We start from the raw sequence: 21402 nt of genomic DNA on the forward strand, positions 1-21402 counted from the left end.
AAAGGGTTGTAAATGAGGGTCTGTGTTGTTTATAGCTAGTGCAGTGGTTGGTAATGGATGTAAAGGAAGGTTAGTTGCTGGTACAGTCGTAGTGGTCAATGGAACAATGTTTGTAGTGGGGGTTGGAACTGGAAATGATAAGGATGTAACAATAGTAGTTGGTATTTGAGGTGAGTTTGGGTTGGCCATAACGGAGGAAAAGTGAAACCCTTGCCTACAGGGTAGCTACTTGGAGTTGAAATCGGGGTTACCTGAGCCTAAGTGTCCAAAGTTTGCCCAGATTCTTGCACAATCACTGGTCTTTGAGCTGAAGACGCCATTTATCTAGGAGAAGCAACGATTTCTGCCCTCTTCAAGGCGTCGAGTTGAGAAATAATTAATTTCAGCCTCTGGTTCGTCTCTTGTGCTTCCCTTAGCTGAGAAGAAAACTAATTTCGATTGGATTCCTATGATTCAAAATGCCGCGCATTATCCGTAGCCAAGGATTCTGGCTGGGTTTTGAGTTTTTTCATGCCTTCGTTAAGGCCCTTGAATATTTGAGCGTTAGCCATCGTCATCCGCAAGACCCAAATGGCTTTGATACCAATGTCACGAGCTGAGTTATAAACGAGCTCATTCGTAAAGAAATGGAATTAGAGAGAAGAGAGGAAGAAGAAGATATGGTGAAATTGGATAATATTAATATACATCTACCAGCTAAATAGGAATCCAACACTGGATTCTAATGTAACAACCTATTACACCATTGACTAACATGTGTCCCTCCTAGAAGGAATTTTATGAGACTTAATTGTAAAAATAAGAAAATAAAGATAAGGACTAAACTGGTAATAGTACTCCCTGTGTTTCAATATAGATGACACAATTTCCTTATTAGTCCGTTCCAAAAAGAATGACATATTTCTACAATTTAAAATAATTTAACTTTAAAGTCATCACTAAGCTTTTATAACCATATAAATGTCGTGGCCCCACAAAGCTTTTATCCCTTAAGCTTTTAAGACCACAAGTGATCACGCCCAACTATGCCTTATAAAAAGGACAATGCGGTCGTTGCAAATATAATCCGGTTTACAAGTCCGGAGTCGAATCCCACAGAGAATTAACCTATCAATTACCTTTGTTGGAATCACTAAATTCTTTATAATCAACTTCCCCAAACGTTGTAAACAATAGATGATGGTATCTCTAATAACTAAGATTGAAATTAAATAAATAAACAGCTGTAAACTAAATATGCTTGGGTTGTAAACAATAATGAGAAGGTTCTAAGGTAGTGATTTCCCCTATTGATGGAATCCCTTCCGGTTATGTTTCATATAGATTCACCAAAATATCTCTATCAATCATGAGCACTCTTTTTACCGTAAATCTCTCCCGAGTAATCGCGATAAGTTACTACACGCACTCTCCCGAGTTACGCTAGCTACCTTTTTTCTATTACAGCTCACTTTAGATTATACCCAAGGCTTCGTCATTCCTAATCCCGCCTTTAAACCCGCAGTTATAGATCCCTCTTATACTTTGAGAGTGGTGCTGTTCAACAATTACCTAAATATGCACTCTCTTCCGAGTTATGCACACTAAATAGGCACAACTAATTGAGGATCTTGTCAATTAACTACAATAAACACGTAGTTGAACAAATAGAGATTAACTGGCAAACTATATTAACATAATCAAGAAGTTCATCCTTCAATAGGTTCCATCAAAACCTTAGACTAAAGTATTTAGCTACTCATAACAACNGCCACAATCCGTTCGACGTACAACAATGTGTTGAACTACTTCAACAAGTCTGCGAGTGAGATATCCAGCGTCTGATGTTCGTACAGCAGTATCCACAACTCCTTTACGGGCTCCGTAGCAAGAAATGATGTATTCTGTTAAAGAGAGTCCTTCGCGTAAATTGCTTTGAATAGGTAAATCAATCATTTGTCCTTGAGGATCTGACATTAATCCTCTCATACCTACTAATTGATGTACCTGAGATGCATTTCCTCTAGCTCCCGAGAAAGACATTATATGAACTGGATTAAAAGGGTCAGTCATCCTAAAATTAGGATTCATTTCTTGTCGCAAATATTCACTTGTAGCATACCATATTTCAATGGATTGACGTAATTTTTCTACCGCGTGTACATTCCCATAATGATGGTGTTTTTCCAAAATCAAACTTTGTTGTTCAGCATCTTGAACTAGCCATCCCTTAGAAGGTATTGTTAAAAGATCATCAATTCCTAATGAAATGGATGTAGCAGTAGCTTGTTGGAACCCCAGAGTTTTTACTTGATCCAGGATATGTGATGTATATGCCATTCCGAAGTGATCTATTAATCTACTAATAAGTCGTTTCATGGCAGTTCCGTCTATCGCTTTATTGTGAAAGACCAGATTGGCCCGTTCTGCCATAAGTACCTCCATATTCCGCTGAGTAGAATTCGACAATGGGTTTGAGTCGGTGATTGTAAAACTTCCTTTGTTTGATCTTGATTCGCGTATAAATTCCGGAACTATGGACCTAGCTGAACCGGAGAGCCCCGAAGTCCCACGGGTATCATAGAATTACGTTAGGTACCATATGAATAGGCCCGAGAAAACCCCTGTATAGCTTCTTCGATTTCTCGATAAAGAGCAATATGACCAACAGTGGTTCGAATGTATATAAAAAGGATTTGTTTTTTTAGACTTCTTACTATTAGATAGTGTCCATAAATCTCATAAAAAGTACCTAAAGATTCATAGTGAACTTCGATGGGAGTTTCTCTTGAAGCAATAACGCGTTGATCTATTCGCCACCGGAGCCACAAAGGACTATCTAAATTGATTCGTTTCTGCCGATAAGCCCCAATTGCATCATAGGAATTAGAAAAAAACGGTTCTTTCGTATACTTATAGTGACTATTGTCACTTCTTTTTTTATTTTGATAGTTTCTGCGATTACATGGATTATATCTATTTACACAAATACCTCGATGATTTCCGCTCGTTAATACATAGAGTCCAATAAGCATATCTTGCGTTGGTACGGAAATGGGATCCCCAATAGCCGGAGACAAAAGATTCATATGAGAAAACATAAGTAAACGGGCCTCTACTTGAGCCTCCAAGGATAAAGGTACATGAACAGCCATTTGATCTCCATCAAAATCAGCATTGAATCCCTTGCAAACTAATGGATGTAAACAAATAGCGCGCCCCTCCACTAAAACGGGCTGGAATGCCTGTATGCCTAATCTATGCAGAGTGGGTGCTCTATTCAGCAATACAGGATGTCCCTGCATAACTTCTTGTAAACAACTACTATTTCGCTTTGCACACACACGGGGCAAGTTCTATGTATCGCATGCAAGCATAGAATACGTGTATAACCTCACACACACTTGGCATATAACTCAATCCAACTTAGTTTGTCAACACATTCACATGAGTGTTCAAGCAAGACAGGGTGTGCAAAATTAAGGCATAAGATTAAGAGTCTACACATGAGCCTAGGCGTCGCACCCTCAAGTTCGTTTTAAGTATTTACAGGTATGTACACCACGGGATGCATTCTTGCCCAACCCATCTTAGCCCAAAAGAGTCCTAAGAGTCCTAAAATCTATTAAAGGAAAATCTACCTAACCTGGTTCAAGAAAAACCCTTGGAAAAGAACCGCGGTCAAAAGAAAAAATCTTTTTGGCTTTTTGATTAGACTACTTCCCTCAAGAATACTGTCTAGGTGGTCCGTCATCAAGAAGAGTCTCCTACCTTTTCTATTTTTTTTATCTGACTTTAGCCCTCAAGAGACCCGTCGACAAGTGTCCGTCGTTGGGCCAAGTCGGTTACATCTAAGCTACATACACAACAACACATATATACACTAACAACACATATATACACTAACCCAAGTCTCCCACCCCACACATAAAGAGTATGGCATGTCCTCATGTCATAAAACAATTTAAAGCACAGAGGGTAAGAGGACTTCCCTGGTCATCATTCGGAGTCAGAGACGGTGTTGGGATCCACGTGATAGGCTCTCCTTAGAGCACGGAACCAAGCCATCACCCGGCTCTCAGACCTGGCCTGCCGTCTAGACATGGCATCCAAACGAACATACAGGCTATCCATAGAAGTGCGAAGTTCTGCCACGTCTTCCTCCACATAAGTCAACAAGGGTCGCCTGGAGTATGTTCTAGAGAACTCCGCCGCAGTTTGGGGTTGCCGTGAGGATCCAGCTGCATCATAAGACCTCCTGGGTGGTGCCATGGGTGCTGGGTCGTCATCATCATCGTCTAGGTCAATGGGCGTAGGTAATTCTCTGCCCACTTTGATCTTGGAAGCTTTGAAAGCTGTTTTTGGGGGCAAAGTGCCATCCGTAGGATTGACTGGGACATCAGCCAGCAGACATAACCTGGTCACCAGGGAGGGGAAGTAAAACCCCTTAGTCATCAGTGGTGACCGGAGGATCATTTCATCTCCAATGATTTTAGCAACATCCACGTCCTTCCTGGTCACGAAGCACCAAACCAATAAAGCCCGCAAGCTGTTCACATCTGTTATGTTGCCCGTGGGCAATAACCTGCTGCAAATCATAGTGAACAAGCACTTAGCTTCCCATGATAATGACTTGGAATGCAGGGTCACGTTTTCCTGTATCCAAACTGGCCGACCCCCTGAGCATATTGACTCAATCAGAGTGTCCCAATCGACCACTGGAGAACTATGGTAATAATCATTGTCACCCGTGAAGGGAGGCAGCTGCAGGACCTGGCGAATTTTATGTACTGAGGCATCTACCACTTTGCCCCGTACAACCACAGAACGATACATATGTTCCGGGCAGTTCGGCGTAGAACTCCCGGACTATCATTGGGTTTGCCGTATCAGGTTCATCAAACAAGTACTCCATCCCCTCCGGTGGATTTCCTCGTACATGTCTGGCTTTTCGACACGGAAGGCAGCCCTCTCAATACCAATTTCCGGCACAAAGCTTTTGGTGGCTTTCGCATGAAACCTGTCCTGGGCCTCCTCGGATGTGAACCGGGTGGCATCATAAGTCGGGACGTCGGAAGTGCTTTCCGAGTTCCTACGCTTCTTTCGGGCCATAGTACTGCAATCAATTCATCATAACCATCAGGGACAGTCAAACATGTGCTAGTCGGATGGGTACTCAGACTTCGCCACCCGCTGGCACAAAACAGTTACCCAAAGTGGACAACATCCACTATTGTCCCCACACCACCTATCAACAATACAATTCCTCCATATAAGACCCCCCCCTCCCCCCACAAGCATCCACCAATAAATACCATTTAAGTACTACCACCACCCACCCCACACAAAAATTAGCAATACACTCCCACATCGACACAAATCAACCCCAAACACCATGACAACACCAAACTTTGGAGTCCAAGACCATATTGCAACCAAAAGCAAAAATTCTATACAATAATCACTACATAATACAAAATAAATACAACATAAGGAAAAGTAGAACAACTTACTTGAGGACTACCGCGGAGTCTTGAAAAAGAAAAAAAAGAAAAAAATTTGGGGGGGTTGTGGCTGGGTAAGGGGGTGGGGCGTTTTTGGGTTATGGGAAGAAGAAGAAAGAAGAGAGAGTAGGTTTTGGTGAGAAGAAGAAGACGAAGGGGGAAAAATGGAGAAGAAGAGAGAATTTGGGAAGAAGAAGAAGAATAGGAATGGAGGAATTGAGAGTTCGGGAGGAAGAAGAAGAAGAGGGTTGAGAGAACTTCGAGAGAATGGGGAAAAGGGGGGCGGAGGTTTTGGTTGGGGACGGTTAGTTTAGGTTAGATTAATGAAAGGGAGAAAAAGAAAAAAAAAAAAAATTTCTGCGTTTTCATACCTGGGCTCGTTCTGGTCCACTGCGGTCCTGCCGCGGTTACGCCGTGACCGCGGTGGGATAACTTCAGAGAGGGGTCACGACCGCGGTCCTACCGCGGTTACGCTGCGACCGCGGTGGGATAACTTCAGAGAGGGGTCACGATCGCGGTCCCACAGCGGTTACGTCGCGACCACGGTGGGATAACTTCAGAGAGGGGTCACGACCGCGGTCCTACCGCGGTGGACCCGTTACTGGCTGCCTATTGTTGGGGTTCTGTTCATTATTTTGCCCCTTAGGCACTATTTTTACCTCTTTTAATGCCTACCTTACCCATGATATGTCCAGGCTTGTGATGCAACGCCCTCCACACTAACCTGCATATATACAGCATGTTAGAAATTCTACTAGCGTGAGTTGCCTCCCATGAAACGCCTGATTTAACGTCGCGGCACGACGCAACACGAGCGCAAGATTCGCTCAACCTCTCTCTCTTTTTTTTATGATATTACAAATTTCATTTACAACACATTCGTGGGTTGCCTCCCTCGCAGCGCCTGATTTAACGTCGCGGCACGACGCAAGTGAGCGCATCGACCGCGGTGGACCTGTTACTGGCTGCCTATTGTTGGGGTTCTGTTCATTGTTTTGCCCCTTAGGCACTATTTTTACCTCTTTTAATGCCTACCTTACCCATGATATGTCCAGGCTCGTGATGCAACATCCTCCACACTAACCTGCATATATACAACATGTTAGAAATTCTACTAGTGTGGGTTGCCTCCCATGAAGCGCCTAATTTAACGTCGCAGCACGAGCGCAAGATTTGCTCAACCTCTTTTTTTTTATGATATTACAAATTGCATTTACAACACATTCGTGGGTTGCCTCCCATGCAGCACCTGATTTAACGTCGTGGCACGACGCAAGTGAGCGCATTTAAGGCTCGCTCGACCTCTGAGGTTCAGTCAGGTGGATCTCAGACCCTTCCTTTGGTTCGTTCATGCCCACATATAGTTTTAATCTCTGGCCATTGACTCTAAATGTACGAGAGTCTTTCTCGGCGGCGATCTCTACTGCACCTGAAGGGAATACTTCAACCACTCGAAATGGACCAGACCATCTTGACTTAAGCTTACCAGGGAACAACCGCAATCTTGAGTTATAGAGCAATACCATGTCCCCAGGTTTGAAATGTCGCTCAACAATGTTCTGGTCGTGCAACCTCTTCATTCTTTCCTTGTACAATCTTGTGCTCTCAAAAGCAAGATGTCTGAACTCGTCAAGCTCATGCAACTCAGTGATTGTACTTGTCCCTGCAACTTCAATATCTAAGTTCAACTGCTTCAATGCCCACCACGTTTTATGTTCAAGTTCCACTGGCAGGTGACAGGCCTTTCCAAATTCCAATTTATATGGTGACATACCAATTGGTGTTTTAAACGCAGTCCTGTAGGCCCAGAGTGCATCATCTAGCTTTCTCGCCCAATCAGTTCTTGTGGCGTTCACCGTCTTGGTTAACACACTCTTGATCTCTCTGTTGGACACTTCCACTTGCCCACTAGTTTGCGGGTGATACGGAGTAGCCACCTAGTGGCGTACATCATACTTTGCAAGCAACTTTTCGAAGGCTCTATTACAGAAGTGAGTGCCCCCGTCACTGATAATTGCTCGTGGTGTCCCAAATCGGGTGCTATGTTCTTTTTCAAAAATCCCACCACTACTCTTGCATCATTAGTGGGTAGCGCAGTAGCTTCTACCCACTTGGACATGTAATCCACAGCAACCAGTATGTATTTATTTCCAAAGGAGCTGACGAAGGGACCCATGAAGTCAATCCCCCAGACATCAAACACTTCCACCTCTTGAATCGGGTTCATGGGCATCTCGTGGCGACGGGAAATGTTTTTAGTCCTCTGACATTCATTGCAGCCCTTCACCCATAGGTGTGCGTCTCTAAACACTGTTGGCCAAAAGAATCCGGCCTCAAGCACTTTCGCAGCTGTCCTGACCCCTCCAAAATGTCCTCCATATGCCGATGCATGACAAGCCTGCAAAATAGAAGATTGTTCTATCTCGGGGACACACCTCCGGATCATATTGTCAACACATATTCTAAACTGATAAGGCTCATCCCAATAATACATGCGGCTATCACGATAAAATTTCTTTCTTTGGGCAGATGAAAGGTCATGAGGAACTATACCACTGGCTAAGTAATTAGCAAAGTCTGCATACCATGGCGCTTCCTCAAGATTAGTAGCGAGAAGCTGCTCGTCTGGAAAAGTTTCCAGGATCTCTTCGACCTCGATTGATTTTTCAGCTCCTTCAAGTCGTGATAGATGATCAGCGACTTGATTTTCTGTGCCCTTACGGTCATGAATTTCAAGGTCGAATTCTTGTAACAGCAGCACCTAACGAATCAGGCGCGGCTTAGACTCCTTCTTTTCAATTAAGTACCTGAGAGCTGCGTGGTCAGTATATACAATTACCTTGGAACCAATCAGATATGATCGAAACTTGTCGAAGGCAAACACCACGGCCAACATCTCCTTCTCAGTCACAGTGTAATTCAGCTGGGCTCCACTCAGCGTTCTACTAGCATAGTATATTGGATGCATCAGCTTGTCTTTCCGCTGGCCCAACACTGCCCCCACTGCATAGTCACTAGCGTTACACATGAGTTCGAATGGTTGCTCCCAGTCGGGGGCAACTATGATAGGTGATGTGACCAGCCTCTTTTTCAGCTCCTCGAATGCTACCCTGCAATCTTCAGAAAACAAGAAAGGGTGATCTTTTTCTAACAACTTACAAAGAGGGTTGGCGATCTTTGAGAAGTCTTTTATGAATCGCTGATAGAAACCGGCATGCCCGAGGAAGCTTCTGATTACTTTGACTGAAGTTGGAGGGGGTAGCTTTGCTATCACATCTACCTTAGCACGATCCACCTCAATTCCTTTGCTTGACACCCCGTGTCCCAAGACTATGTCCTCTTGTACCATAAAATGGCACTTTTCCCAATTCAGAACCAGGTTAGTCTCGATACACCTTTTCAGCACACGAGTCAGATTTATCAGGCACTCATCAAATGAGTTCCCCACCACTGAGAAGTCATCCATGAACACCTCCATTATATCCTCTACCATGTCAGGGAATATGGCCATCATGCACCGTTGGAATGTGGCGGGTGCGTTGCATAGGCCTAAGGGCATCCTCCGAAAGGCATAAATGCCGTACGGGCAAGTGAAAGAGGTCTTCTCTCTGTCCTCTGGTGCAATGGAGATCTGATTGTACCCGGAGTACCCATCCAAAAAATAGAAATGTGACCTCCCTGCCAATCTGTCTAACATATGATCAATAAAGGGAAGTGGGAAGTGGTCTTTCCAGGTGGCTAGATTTAACTTTCGATAGTCCATGCAAATTCTCCAGCTCGTGACGGTTCTTGTAGAGATCAATTCATTCTTATCATTCTTAACTACTGTCATGCCACCCTTTTTCGGAACACGTTGAACCGGGCTAACCCAGCTGCTGTCAGAAATTGGGAAAATGATTCCCGCATCTAACCACTTGATTACCTCCTTCTTCACCACTTCCTTCATATTGGGGTTCAGCCTTCTTTGGTGTTCCCTGAAAAGTTTGTGTCCCTCTTCCAGTAGAATTTTGTGCATACATTAGGCGGGGCTGATCCCCTTTATGTCTGCCATGGTCCACCCAATGGCAGTCTTGCACTCCTTAAGTACCTGCAATAGTTGTTGAGCCTGCACATCTACCAAACTAGACGAGATAATAACAAGTAATGTGGAGTTAGGTCCAAGAAATTCATACCTGAGATGGGCGGGCAATGGCTTCGATTCCAGCTTTGGTGGTTCTTCGATGGATGGCTTGGATGGAGGAGTTTCTCGATTTTCCAAGTGCAATGGCTCAAACTCTAGGGTCCTATCCCAGAACCCTCTACCCTCTAACGCCAACACCCATTCCGCCAGATCCTCTCCATTTACCTCATCCAAATTCATTAGACATGCAGCAAGGGGGTCCTCAATAGTCAGCCTTTCATCATCAGTCTCTACAATTACATCCACTGCATCAATAAGAGAGCAATTGGCGAACTCACTTGGTCGCCTCATAGATTTTTGCACATTGAATGTTATTTCTTCATCGTTCAGCCTCATCTTGAATTCCCCAGTCTCACAATCAATTAGAGCTCTTCCCGTGGCCAGGAACGGTCTTCCCAAAATGATGGGAATCTCTTCATCCACCTTACAGTCTAGGATCACAAAATCTGTAGGGAACACAAATTTCCCTACCTGAATCAGCACATCGTCTAGGATTCCAGAGGGTCGTTTCACCGTCCTGTCAGCCAGCTGCAACAACATAGAGGTGGGTCTAGCTCTTCCAATGCCCAACCTCTTATAAATTGCTAGGGGCATAAGATTGATGCTGGCCCCTAGATCACACAGTGCCTTAGCAAAAGCAAAACTTCCAATAGTGCATGGAATTGTAAAGCTCCCTAGGTCAGATAGCTTTTCTGCAATTGGTCGAGTCACCACTGCACTACAGGTCTGAGTAAGAGTAACTGTGGCCAAGTCTTGAAAATCAAACTTTTGGGACATCAAGTCCTTCATCATTTTTGCATACCCAGGCATCTCCTTCAAGGCTTCAATCAATGGTATATTTACCTGGATTTACTTCAGCATGTCAAAGAACTTCTTGTATTGCTCCTCCTTTTTGTAGTTAGCCAACCTCTGGGGAAAAGGTGCAGGGGGGTCTCTTCTTCCCAATCACTTGGGACTGATCTTTATCAGCTGCTACCTCAACTACTGGCTCCTGGACCGTTTCAGCTTCCTTCTCGGTCTCATTCTGAATGTTATTTTCTTCTTGAGCAGGCTGGACTATCACCTCTGTCAGTTTCGTTGATTCATCCAGCTCGATGGGCATCGGTATGAGTGTCTCAGCCTGTCTAGCTTCTCGAGCCCTTTCTTGCTCTACATCCAGATCTTTGCCATTACGTAGACTCACCGCCATCAGCTGCTTCGGTCCCTGATCTTTTGGATTTATCTAGGTATCTGCCGGTAGTGTCCCATGAGGACGATTGTTCAGAGACATCGAAATCTGGCCCACCTGTACCTCAATATTTTTGATTGTTGCATTATGTGCATTGACTCTCTCATTAATTTTAGCATTAGAGCCAATAACCTGCTGCAACATTGCTTCAAGTCTAGCAAACCCATCATCCTGCCTTCCACCATGTTGCTGCTGAGGTGGGTGATATCCCTGCTGCTGATTCTGATTATTATATCCCTGTGGTCGTGGGTAAGGTGCCATATTGTTGGGGGGTCTCATACCTCCCATGTTCCCAGTGTTGAACTGTGGCTGTGCTGGCCTGTACTGCTGATTTTGTTGACCCTAATTCTGACCACCCTGTCTCTGGTCGCCATAATTAGACACATAGTTCATGTCTTCAGGGTAGTGATGATGATCGTGTTCTGCATTCCACTGATTACCAACTGGCTGACTAATGCACGATGCGCACAAGCCCCCATTAGTAGTATCAACAATATGTACCTGCTGTTTCTGCCTTGACTCTTCTACCTTTTTGGTGAGTATGCTCATCTGTGTCAATAAGGTAGCCATATTTTCAGCCATAGAATTGGATGGATCTAAAGGCACTGAGTGCACCACTGGAGTGATAGGTGCATTTCTGGTTATCCATCCCGAATTCTGTGCCATCTTGTCAAGCAGACTCTGGCCATCTCTCCATGTTTTGCTCAAGAATGCCCCACCAGCTGAAGCATCAACAATTTTCTTTACGCTATCTGACAATCCCATGTAGAACCGTTGCCCCAACATTAGATCCGGAACACCATGATGTGGACATATGACCAGCATCCCTTTAAAGCGCTCTCATGTTTCATGCAAAGTTTCCATCGGTCTCTGTTTAAAGCTCAAAATCTCATCAATTTGTTGAGCATTCTTGTTGGGTGGATGGAACTTGTTGTGGAATTGCTTGACTAGTTCATCCCACGTTGCTATAGAAATTATGGAGAGTGAATTCAGCCAAGTCTGGGCAGATCTTGTCACTGAGAATGGAAACAATAACAACTTGATTGCTTCCGAAGTTACATTGGGTTGCCTTTGGGTCTTGCAGATAGACAAAAAATTCTTCAAGTGCTGCTGAGGATCTTCAACTTGTGACCCCGAAAATAGTCCCTTATTCTGCAACAAGTGCAACATGTTATTTCTGATTTGGAATGACTCAGCCTGTATCTGCGGGACTACTATCGCTGTGGATAGATTCTCAGCTGTGGGTTGTGCCCAATCATAGAGAGCAGCCTCTGGCACTGGCGCTATTGGTGCTGGTGGGTTTTCCTGGTTATCTCCCATGATTGTTTCGAATTGTGCAGTTGTTGGTTGTTGTTGTTTTGTCGGTTGGCCCGATTCAAAGCCCTGAAAAATTTCTCGGGATCTGATAATGCTTCTAATACTTCACCAGATCTCGATGAGTTTCTAGGCATGCACCTGTGCAACCAAGTTAACAAACGTTAAAATTTTAATGTAAAAATTGGGTATAGAGAAAACTGACTACACTAAGAATTTTTGTACTTCTTTCAATTGTAACTGATAACACCGTTAATTCCCCGGCAACGGCGCCAAAATTTGATCACGCCCAACTATGCCTTATAAAAAGGACAATGCGGTCGTTGCATATATAATCCGGTTTACAAGTCCGGAGTCGAATCCCACAGAGAACTAACCTATCAATTACCTTTGTTGGAATCACTAAATTTTTTATAATCAACTTCCCCAAACGTTGTAAACAATAGATGGTGGTATCTCTAATAACTAAGATTGAAATTAAATAATAAACAGCTGTAAACTAAATATGCTTGGGTTGTAAACAATAATGAGAAGGTTCTAAGGTAGTGATTTCCCCTATTGATGGAATCCCTTCCGGTTAGGTTTCATATAGATTCACCAAAATATCTCTATCAATTATGAGCACTCTTTTTACCGTAAATCTCTCCCGAGTAATCGCGATAATTTACTAGACGCACTCTCCCGAGTTACGCTAGCTAACTTTGTCTATTACAGCTCACTTTAGATTACACCCAAGGCTTCGTCATCCCTAATCCCGCCTTTAAACCCTCAGTTATAGATTCCTCTTATACTTTGGGAGTGGTGTTGTTCAACAATTACCTAAATATGCACTCTCTTCCGAGTTATGCACACTAAATAGGCACAGCTAATTGAGGATCCTGTCAATTAACTACAATAAACACGTCGTTGAACAAATAGAGATTAACTGGCAAACTATATTAACATAATCAAGAAGTTCATCCTTCAATAGGTTCCATCAAAACCTTAGACTAAAATATTTAGCTACTCATAACAACATAAAGATAAACTACGAAAATATTCATCATGGAAAATTGCAAGAAAAAGAAGAGATAAAGAACTATGATGTTTTTGGGTGATCTCTCACACTTGTGTTTCTTGCCCAAGAACTCTCCAAAATAAATCTGACCTAATGTGGCCGAATTCCTACTTTTTATAAGGGTTTTACATCAAGTTTTCCCGACTTGACACTTTAGTCCCTGGCTTTTTCGCGTTCTGCCGCGGTCCCACCGCGGTTACGCCAGGACCGTGGCCAAATATGTCCTCTGAATCTGCAGCTCTGCTCTGCTGCGGTCCTACCGCGGTTACAGTCTGACCGCGACAGGCCAAGTTTAGCTCTGCTTTTGTCTCTTCACTTGGTGCATTTCGTGGGCATTGTTTGATTGGCCTCCTTTTCTCCGTAATTGATCCCAAACTTGCTCCATCGACTTCATTCGTTGGATATAGCCTGTAAAGCATGAAAAACACTAATCAGAGCATTTGGTTATCACTTTTTACCACAAAGCTATACAAAAATATGGTTCTTTATGGTCCAATTATAGTCTAATTCATCTATTATCAACAAGTTTCAAAATCTTTTTTTGTTCTTGTTAAATTTCGTGTGAGTCAAACTATCTCATGTAAACTGAAACGAAAAGACTAAGGATCTCTACTAACTAAGCTTAATTCGTGACACAATCACAAAAAAACATTGGGTCTTCAGCTTTTTATCGCACATATGAAGAATATAGAATACAGTAATCTTATATTAGTGCACCGGTGTTGCTATGCTCAAATTAGAGAATACAGTAAGAAGAAAAGACAAGAGCCGTGTTTCTTTAGGAACCATAGTTTCTTTGTATTTGTCATTAATGGCCCGTTTGGCCAAGCTTCTAAAATCAGCTTATTTTGAAAAGTGTTTTTTCTTAAAAGTACTTTTTGAAAATGTGCTTTTGGTGAGAAGTACTTTGTGTATCAGCTTATTTTGAGAAGTACTTTTTCTCAAAAGTACTTTTATGTGCTTTTGGCGAGAAGTACTTTGTGTTTGACTAATTAATTTGAAAAATACTTTTGAGCAGTAATTAGTGTTTGACCAAGCTTTTAAAAAATGCTTCTAAGTGTATTTTTCTCAAAAGTGCTTCTAAAAAAAGTGTTTTTGGAGAGAAGCTACTTTTTCTGCTTCTCCAAAACTGCTTCTGCTTTTCCTTAAAAGCACTTTTTTTACTTCCAAAAGGGCCAAACACCCCAATTTTTTTCTAAAAGTGATTTTGGCCAAAAAAAAAGTACTTTTGGCAAAAAAAAAAAAAAAAAATTCGCCAAATAGGCTATAAATCCATTATCCATGAATTTTTTTTTTGTGGCAGAGAGGAGTTCTCAGACATACCCCACCACAGAGACACACTACTCCTATTAGTTCATCTCTCTATTGAGGTGTTCCCCCCATAAGCCATAGGTCCAATGGCCACCGTATCCCCCAAGTTAGCCACCGGCATTCTCCACATCCCATCTCACCCCCACCCTCACCACCGTAAACCACCTTCCCTCTTCCCTACAGCCACCAATAACTTCAGTTCATTCACAGCCAACAGTAGTAGTAGCAGCATTAGAAGTAGCAATCCTAAGGTGAACAGGCTAACATGCAAGGCTACAGAGGTTTCAGTGGCGGAGGGGTCATCGGCGTCGGGCGGAGGAGATAATGGGAAGTTCAATTGGGTGCCAGTGGTTCCGCTGTCAGCACTGCCGAAAGGAGAGAGACGTGTAATTATACAAGATGGTGAAACTATACTGTTGCTTTGGTATAAAGATGATGTTTTTGCTATTGAGAATCGTTCCCCTGCTGAAGGTGCTTATAGTGAAGGCCTCCTTAATGCCAAGCTCACTCAGGTCACCTCTCATTTTCTTTCCTTTTTCTAATTTATTACTTGCTTCATTTGATTTCTAGCTCTTAATTCTTTTCCACAGTTATAATTTGTTTCCTTGCTGATGCTCTCTCTGTGCCAGTTTACTCTCTTTGTTTGGGTAATTCAGTTTTTGATCTAACCATTTAGAAGTTAGATGAAAAGCTAACTTGCATAAATTAAGGCTAACTACATAACACATTTAATAATCTTGTTTAAAGATCAATTCCTGGAAGCCAGAGGAGACAACAATTATGGGTAGGAAGGAGTATTTGATTTTGGATTATAATTTCTATGTGGAATGATCACAATTGGTTGCTCACTTTCAGTCTAGTCAATGAAACATTGTGATTAAACAAACACCATTTACTAATTGCTCCTCTTTAATGCTTCGTTCGTGAAATTCTGAAGTTTTCTTGTGAGCCATATCTTGTGACTATAAGCCAATTCAAACACAACTTTGGGGCTAGTATTAAGGCGTAGGAGGTTCCATTTGTGCTACAGTCTGCATGATGATTGGTGTACGGGTGCAAAATCAGTTGAGTCTGTATTGGGGAACTCAAGTTAGTGAGCTTGATCAAGACTAGCCTATGGCCCTTGTCATTTAGATTGATTGAGCTGGTTGGTGTTGGTTTCTCTATGTGAATGCTACAAGGGAAATGACAATTTCCTAGATGCCTATGGGGGTAGCTTTTGTCTTAGGAAAATAACTATTGCAAAACAAAGTGTAAAAAACACCAAAGTTAGGCTCATTTGAACGATTATGCGGTGAATACTCTGTGAAAGCTTTTAGTGTAGTCTTATTTGACGATTTTTAAGCATCTGGTATCCATATTCTTCTTACCCTTGCTGCTATCCCAATGTAGCAGTTCATTAGTGATTGAAAAAAGTCAAAATCTTTATCTAATGTGTTAAGAAAACATGTACTTTGTGCCTAGCTCAACCTCAAAAGCCAGCTCATAAGTAAGATTTGTCCTAAACTAGACTAAAACCATACCTTTAACAATTGTGAGCCTCTAACACTCTATGCATTCTTGGATGGACCCTGGTGCATGAAAAATATAACATGGGAACTAACATCAGGAATGGTCTAGCTCAAATATCATGTTAACTATAATTGACCTTGAACACTAGTTCAACCTCAAAAACCAGGCTTATCGGGTGAAGATTTTCCAAAACCATATAAACAGACTACAACCCCATACACCCATGTTGGACTCTAAGAGAATGCTAGTTGCCATGAATGATATATTTGTCATGGAAGTTGTGGATCTTCTCTGAGGGGCCAAGTACGAGTAAGTGGAAATCTTGTTTACTTTTTAGGAATTGTTTTCGTTCATCATAGAGCCCTCTTCCAACAACTTTCAGTCAGTAAACCAAAATTCTGCACAGCAATGGGTTTGTGCATTACATGTGCATAGATGTGTTTGCAATGCAAGCTTTATTGGAGTACCTTTGAACATCTAATTTCCTTTCTATCTACTTAATATAAACTGCAGAAGAAACTAGCAAATGAATTCATATTGTTATTAAGCACGTGACACGGGAATAAGTTAAACTGATATGCACATAATGCACGTGAGGGGCACATAGGAGCCTGTTATTTTTTTGTAAATAATGCCTTTGAGGGTACATTGGAATCTGTTAATTGATACTATGTAAATAATCATATGGCTAGTTTGTTAGGTTGCTAGAATGGTTGTTATAACTGCCTTCCGAGCAAACTTCTATTGAGCTTTCATTGAAGGCGGGGAAACTTCTGTAGAGCTTTCACTGGATTTTGGAATTATAATGCAATTTCTATCTTCTCCCTCGATGCTATTCTCTGTAATGTTCTTCGCTGTCAATTCAATTAGGATCTCTGGGCAGTAATAATTCCATTCCATGTTCCTTAGGAGCACCACATCTGTGAATTTTGGTTTGAGTTTGTATTACTCCTTTAGGACTTTAAACATACAATTGATGAATGAGCGGATAATTCTTGACATATTACACACTGAAAAAAAAAAAGTTAAACTCTAAAGTACTCAAAGGTGTGGCCTAGTGGTTAATAAAGTGGGTGGAGAACGATGAGCTCAGGTTCAAATCCGAGCAGAGGCAAAAACACTTGGTAGTTTCTTCCCATTTGTCCAAGCCTTGGTGGACATACCTGTCACCTGTATTAGTGGGATCTTGCAGGTACCCCATGGAATTAGTGAGGTGCGTGTGAGTTGGCCGGAACGGTTATAAAAAAAGAAGAATTTAAACTCTTAAGGTTTGCTGGTAAAGGGAGTGACTGTGTAAATGTCATGACATGACTAGCATTCTGTTCTGATATAACTTTTCACCGTAAAAATATAAAATCTTCTGAAATTCTAGTAGAGTTTACAAATTTATGGCAGTTTATATGTGTCGCTGAAAGCCTGAAACTTACAAGTGCAAATTGATTAGACAACAGATGAAATTGGATATGGTGAAAAGATGACAAACCATTAATTCATTTCATTTACGTAGAGCTAGCTTCTGCTTGAACATTGAAATTCTATATTTTGCAAGATTATACAACTAGCCAGTAGCCAGGATGTCACCCTTAGGAATATTGTGGTTCTACTTTAACATATGTTACTAAATTAAGGTGCTACTACAAAACATAAAAATGTTTGCTTATTTGAATTCACTGCTGCTTCATGGAACCTCCTTTTCATGTTATGTTGGAATTCCTGTTATTCAATAATTTGATGTTATTCTAGATGTCTTTTAACTGTTTATTATCGAGTGGCTATTATTACAATAATGATGTTCATGCTTCACATAAATTGTGCATTTTTCCATGCTAACAAAATGCACATTCTTTCTGAATTCGATAATGTAAAAGCGCATGAATCTCAAATTCCTGCAGGATGGATGTATCGTGTGTCCAACAACAGATAGCACATTTTATCTGCAAAATGGAGCCATCAAAGAATGGTACCCCAATAATCCTGTGTTGAGAGTCCTTACTCCTGCCTTGAGAAATTTGTTTGTTTATCCTGTTAAAACAGACAATGAGAATATCTATATTAGCATGAGAGGAGGCGGAAAAGTTGACTTATCTGCAGAGATTGTTTTCAGTGGAAAGGCTCAACCTGGTGTCACAGCATCTGATGTCAATGTGGACGAGGTAATAGAACCAACCTAATCTTGTTTAGTTACAAACTCGTCCTACATTCTGATCTGATTCTTCTTATTGGATTTAGGTAAGAATGGTTATCGACGAGGGTCAAGAGGCCTTTGGATTCACTGGAAGGAATGAGCTGATAAATGGAAAAGCAGCAGTAATTGGTTTCCTATTGCTATTGGATTTTGAACTCTTGACCGGTAAAGGTCTGCTCAAAGGAACAGGGTTCTTGGACTTCATTTACTCAGTTTCAGAAGCTTTCAAATGAAACCATTTCGCTAATGGAAAGTTTTCCTACTAAGTACACATAGATTCTTACTCCCCCTCCCTCTTTTTTCACTTTCCCTGTTTTTCTGACAAATTTGCTTTTGTTTGAAATAAACCAAAACAAAGAATGTTGATCGTTGTATATGTTGTCCAATTTTATGGATTAGTGAATTATAGACCATTGAATTCCAGCTGAAGAATGTAGAAATCCTCCTGTTTTGTCTAATATTAAATATGTGCCTTTGAGTTGGAGAATTTTTTTGTCCGTCTTCCTTACTTTGTTAAACTGTTTTCCTGGTGGTTTACCCTTAAAATTTGATAAAAATTAAACTTATAATGTGGTTTTAAGGAAACGTGATTCCACCTAATACCAATTGATAAATGTAAAGATTAGTAATAGAAATTGACTACGATATAAAGCAAATCAATGTTGAAACGTAATTCAGCCCTCGAACTAGAATGCCTTCGAGCTGATCAGTACCAAATAGTTAAGAAGTAAGCAAGCTGATGAACAAGAATATAAATTAAAGAGAAAGTGTTATATTGCTTTGATATCTTAGAATGTAAGGTGTCTACAAAATGATTAGAACCCTCTTTATATAATAGAGGAATCCTATCTATGGTACAATTCTAATTACGAAAGTAAATTTCATGATTAGCCTAAACAACCGCCCTTGATTTGATCTGTTTCGGGATTTTCGCCATGATCTTGGACCGATCACGGATATCCCGCTTTTTTGTTATTGTGCTTTGCTCGAAGTCTGCCCTATTTGGTCTCGATCGCTACTGGCCTCGATCTCGATAGGCACCCCGATTCTCGAACTCGGTACCTTGTCCTCGTGCTCTCGTCTAATCTACTACGAGGCCGACCTTCGATGCAATTTCCTTGTCTCGATCAAATAGTAAAATCGGGTAGGCCCGGTTTTAACCGTATACAGATATTCGTTTTTTGGAGTGTAATGAGAAGACACGAATTGAGCCTTCGACTTTGTACCTCGACCTGTCATGACGTCATCCTCGTGATGTAAGCGATGGAAGTGACTGAAACGTCCCGTCGGTACAGTTCCCCAAGTCATTAATGAGCATCAATTGGTGGTCGACCACATGTGCCTTTGAACCGTCGCCATGAATCCCTTAAATAGGCCCCTTCTCTAATTGATTGAATCTTTACTTTCACATTCTTCTAATCTCTTAAGCTTTTACATCTCTTAAGCTCTTCCTTTCTTCATCTTCAGGGTTTGTTGCTAATCCCCTTTCTAACACCAACTCCTGTCATCTCCTTCTCTCTTTAAACTTACACAAAAATAGCAAAAACGTCAAAAATTGCTCCTCAAAAGGGAAACGCCTCTTCATTGCAGACGGCCGTTGAAAAAATACCGGTGGAACCATGCCCTGAGGAGTGCATTCCCGGTGGGTGTGAACTTACTTCTAACTTCTAGCTCGAGAAAAATTCGTCGGTTCCTGGTCGATGCGAGCCAATGTTGAGATATATGTGCTCGATAACTGAGAGTTTCCTTAAGCAGATAAAGAAAGGCTACAATTGGAGAGGCAAAGAGGTGGTGATTCTAGCCCCCGAAGAAGACATCACTAACCATGTGGAAGGGTTTCTAAGTGTTTGCACTTACCTTTTCACCTGGGCCCTCTTGATCCCGTCATCGTCGATTTTTGCCGTCAATATCAAATAACCCTAGGTCAAATCCATCCCTCTTTTTGGCAGATTGCTATTCTGCTTCGATTTTTTGCGAGCAAAGTCGAGGGGATGTCTTTCACCCTCGACCATCTCATCAGGTTGTATAGCCCTCGTCTCTATCGAGGCGGGTAAAAAAGACTTCAGTGTCGGGCTACCAAGGTGTTGTTCTTAAGCATAGATGAGGACAAGGATCGAGGATGGATGTGTCGGTTCGTTCGAGTGAAGACTTCCGACCTAATCCTGGCAGACAAGATGCCATTTCCCGAGAAATGGAATATGAAGCGTAAGTACAATCCCACCTATAGTTTCCATTTATTGTTTTGTTTCCTTTGCGTCTTCTCATCGACATTCCTTTCTATGATGTAGCGGTCTCTTGGATGCCCGGTGCAATTCCTAACCTCAAGAGCTGGGTTCGGAACCTGGCTTCGACCTTTTCGTATGCTGAGCGCTCATGGCGTGATTTGACAAGGGGCCGATGGGAGGCCAAAAATCATGGTAAGCCCCTTTTCACGTATTTGATAATTTTCGCTGAAATGTTTCTTTTCATACTGACTTGATTTCCTTTCGTACATGCCTCGGACAAGATTCTGTCATGAGGCCCCCCGTCCGGGGGAGGGGGGGGGAAGAGGTTTTGCCCCCGGCCCCGAAACCGGCGAAGGATAAAAAGAGGAGATGGGTCTCGACCTCTAGGCACCCAAAGCCTAAGAAAAGTAAGGCTCGTATGCCGAAGAAAGACACCGTCGTCCTGCCTGCAGAGGTAGTTCAGCGGCTAAGAGAGGAAGAAGAAGAAAATGAGGACGACGGCTCCGAGCTGGTGGCCAGAGTGAAAAGGAACAGTGAGGCCCCAAAGGCCTCTGAGTCGGTAAGGGTTGGAGAAATTTAACCTCGAACCGAGGGGGTCTTGGAAGAGGACCCGGGCAAAGTCCCCTAGTTGTTGGAGACTGAAGATGCCTCCCACCGAGATGAGCAGTCGGCGGGTATGCCCAAAGGGGCTGGCTCCGAGGCCCTTCGAAATGAAGAGAACGCCCCAAGTGATTTACTTGGGGCAATAGAAATCGGAGACTCCCAGCCGCTTCCTTCATTCTCGGAAGGAGAAGTTCGGGAGGCTCAGGGCATGAAGGCCCCTCAGGTAGAAGGCGCCCTCGGAAGGGAGGACCTTTTCCAAGGTTGATTTGCCGGGGTCGACGATGTTGCTGGCTTGAATGACTTG

The 21402-nt window shown here is 42.3% G+C and overlaps 2 protein-coding genes across 2 annotated transcripts; one reads left to right on the top strand and one right to left on the bottom strand.

Annotated features, from left to right (window-relative positions):
• Window positions 1-1734: 1734 nt before the first annotated feature.
• Window positions 1735-3284, bottom strand: LOC109210741 (DNA-directed RNA polymerase subunit beta''-like). The gene is made up of 2 exons (XM_019374199.1): window positions 2972-3284; window positions 1735-2525 (listed from the first exon to the last, which is right to left on the bottom strand). The coding sequence occupies exons 1-2, from the start codon at window positions 3282-3284 to the stop codon at window positions 1735-1737; spliced, it is 1104 nt and encodes a 367-aa protein (XP_019229744.1).
• An 11302-nt stretch (window positions 3285-14586) lies between these two features.
• On the top strand, window positions 14587-18757 carry LOC109210743. Its single transcript, XM_019374202.1, has 3 exons — window positions 14587-15085; window positions 17978-18238; window positions 18315-18757. Exons 1-3 carry the CDS (start codon window positions 14660-14662, stop codon window positions 18501-18503), a joined length of 876 nt encoding a protein of 291 aa, XP_019229747.1. The 5' UTR covers window positions 14587-14659; the 3' UTR covers window positions 18504-18757.
• Window positions 18758-21402: the final 2645 nt, after the last annotated feature.

Source organism: Nicotiana attenuata, unplaced genomic scaffold (genome assembly GCF_001879085.1).
Source record: "Nicotiana attenuata strain UT unplaced genomic scaffold, NIATTr2, whole genome shotgun sequence".
NCBI lineage: Eukaryota > Viridiplantae > Streptophyta > Magnoliopsida > Solanales > Solanaceae > Nicotiana > Nicotiana attenuata.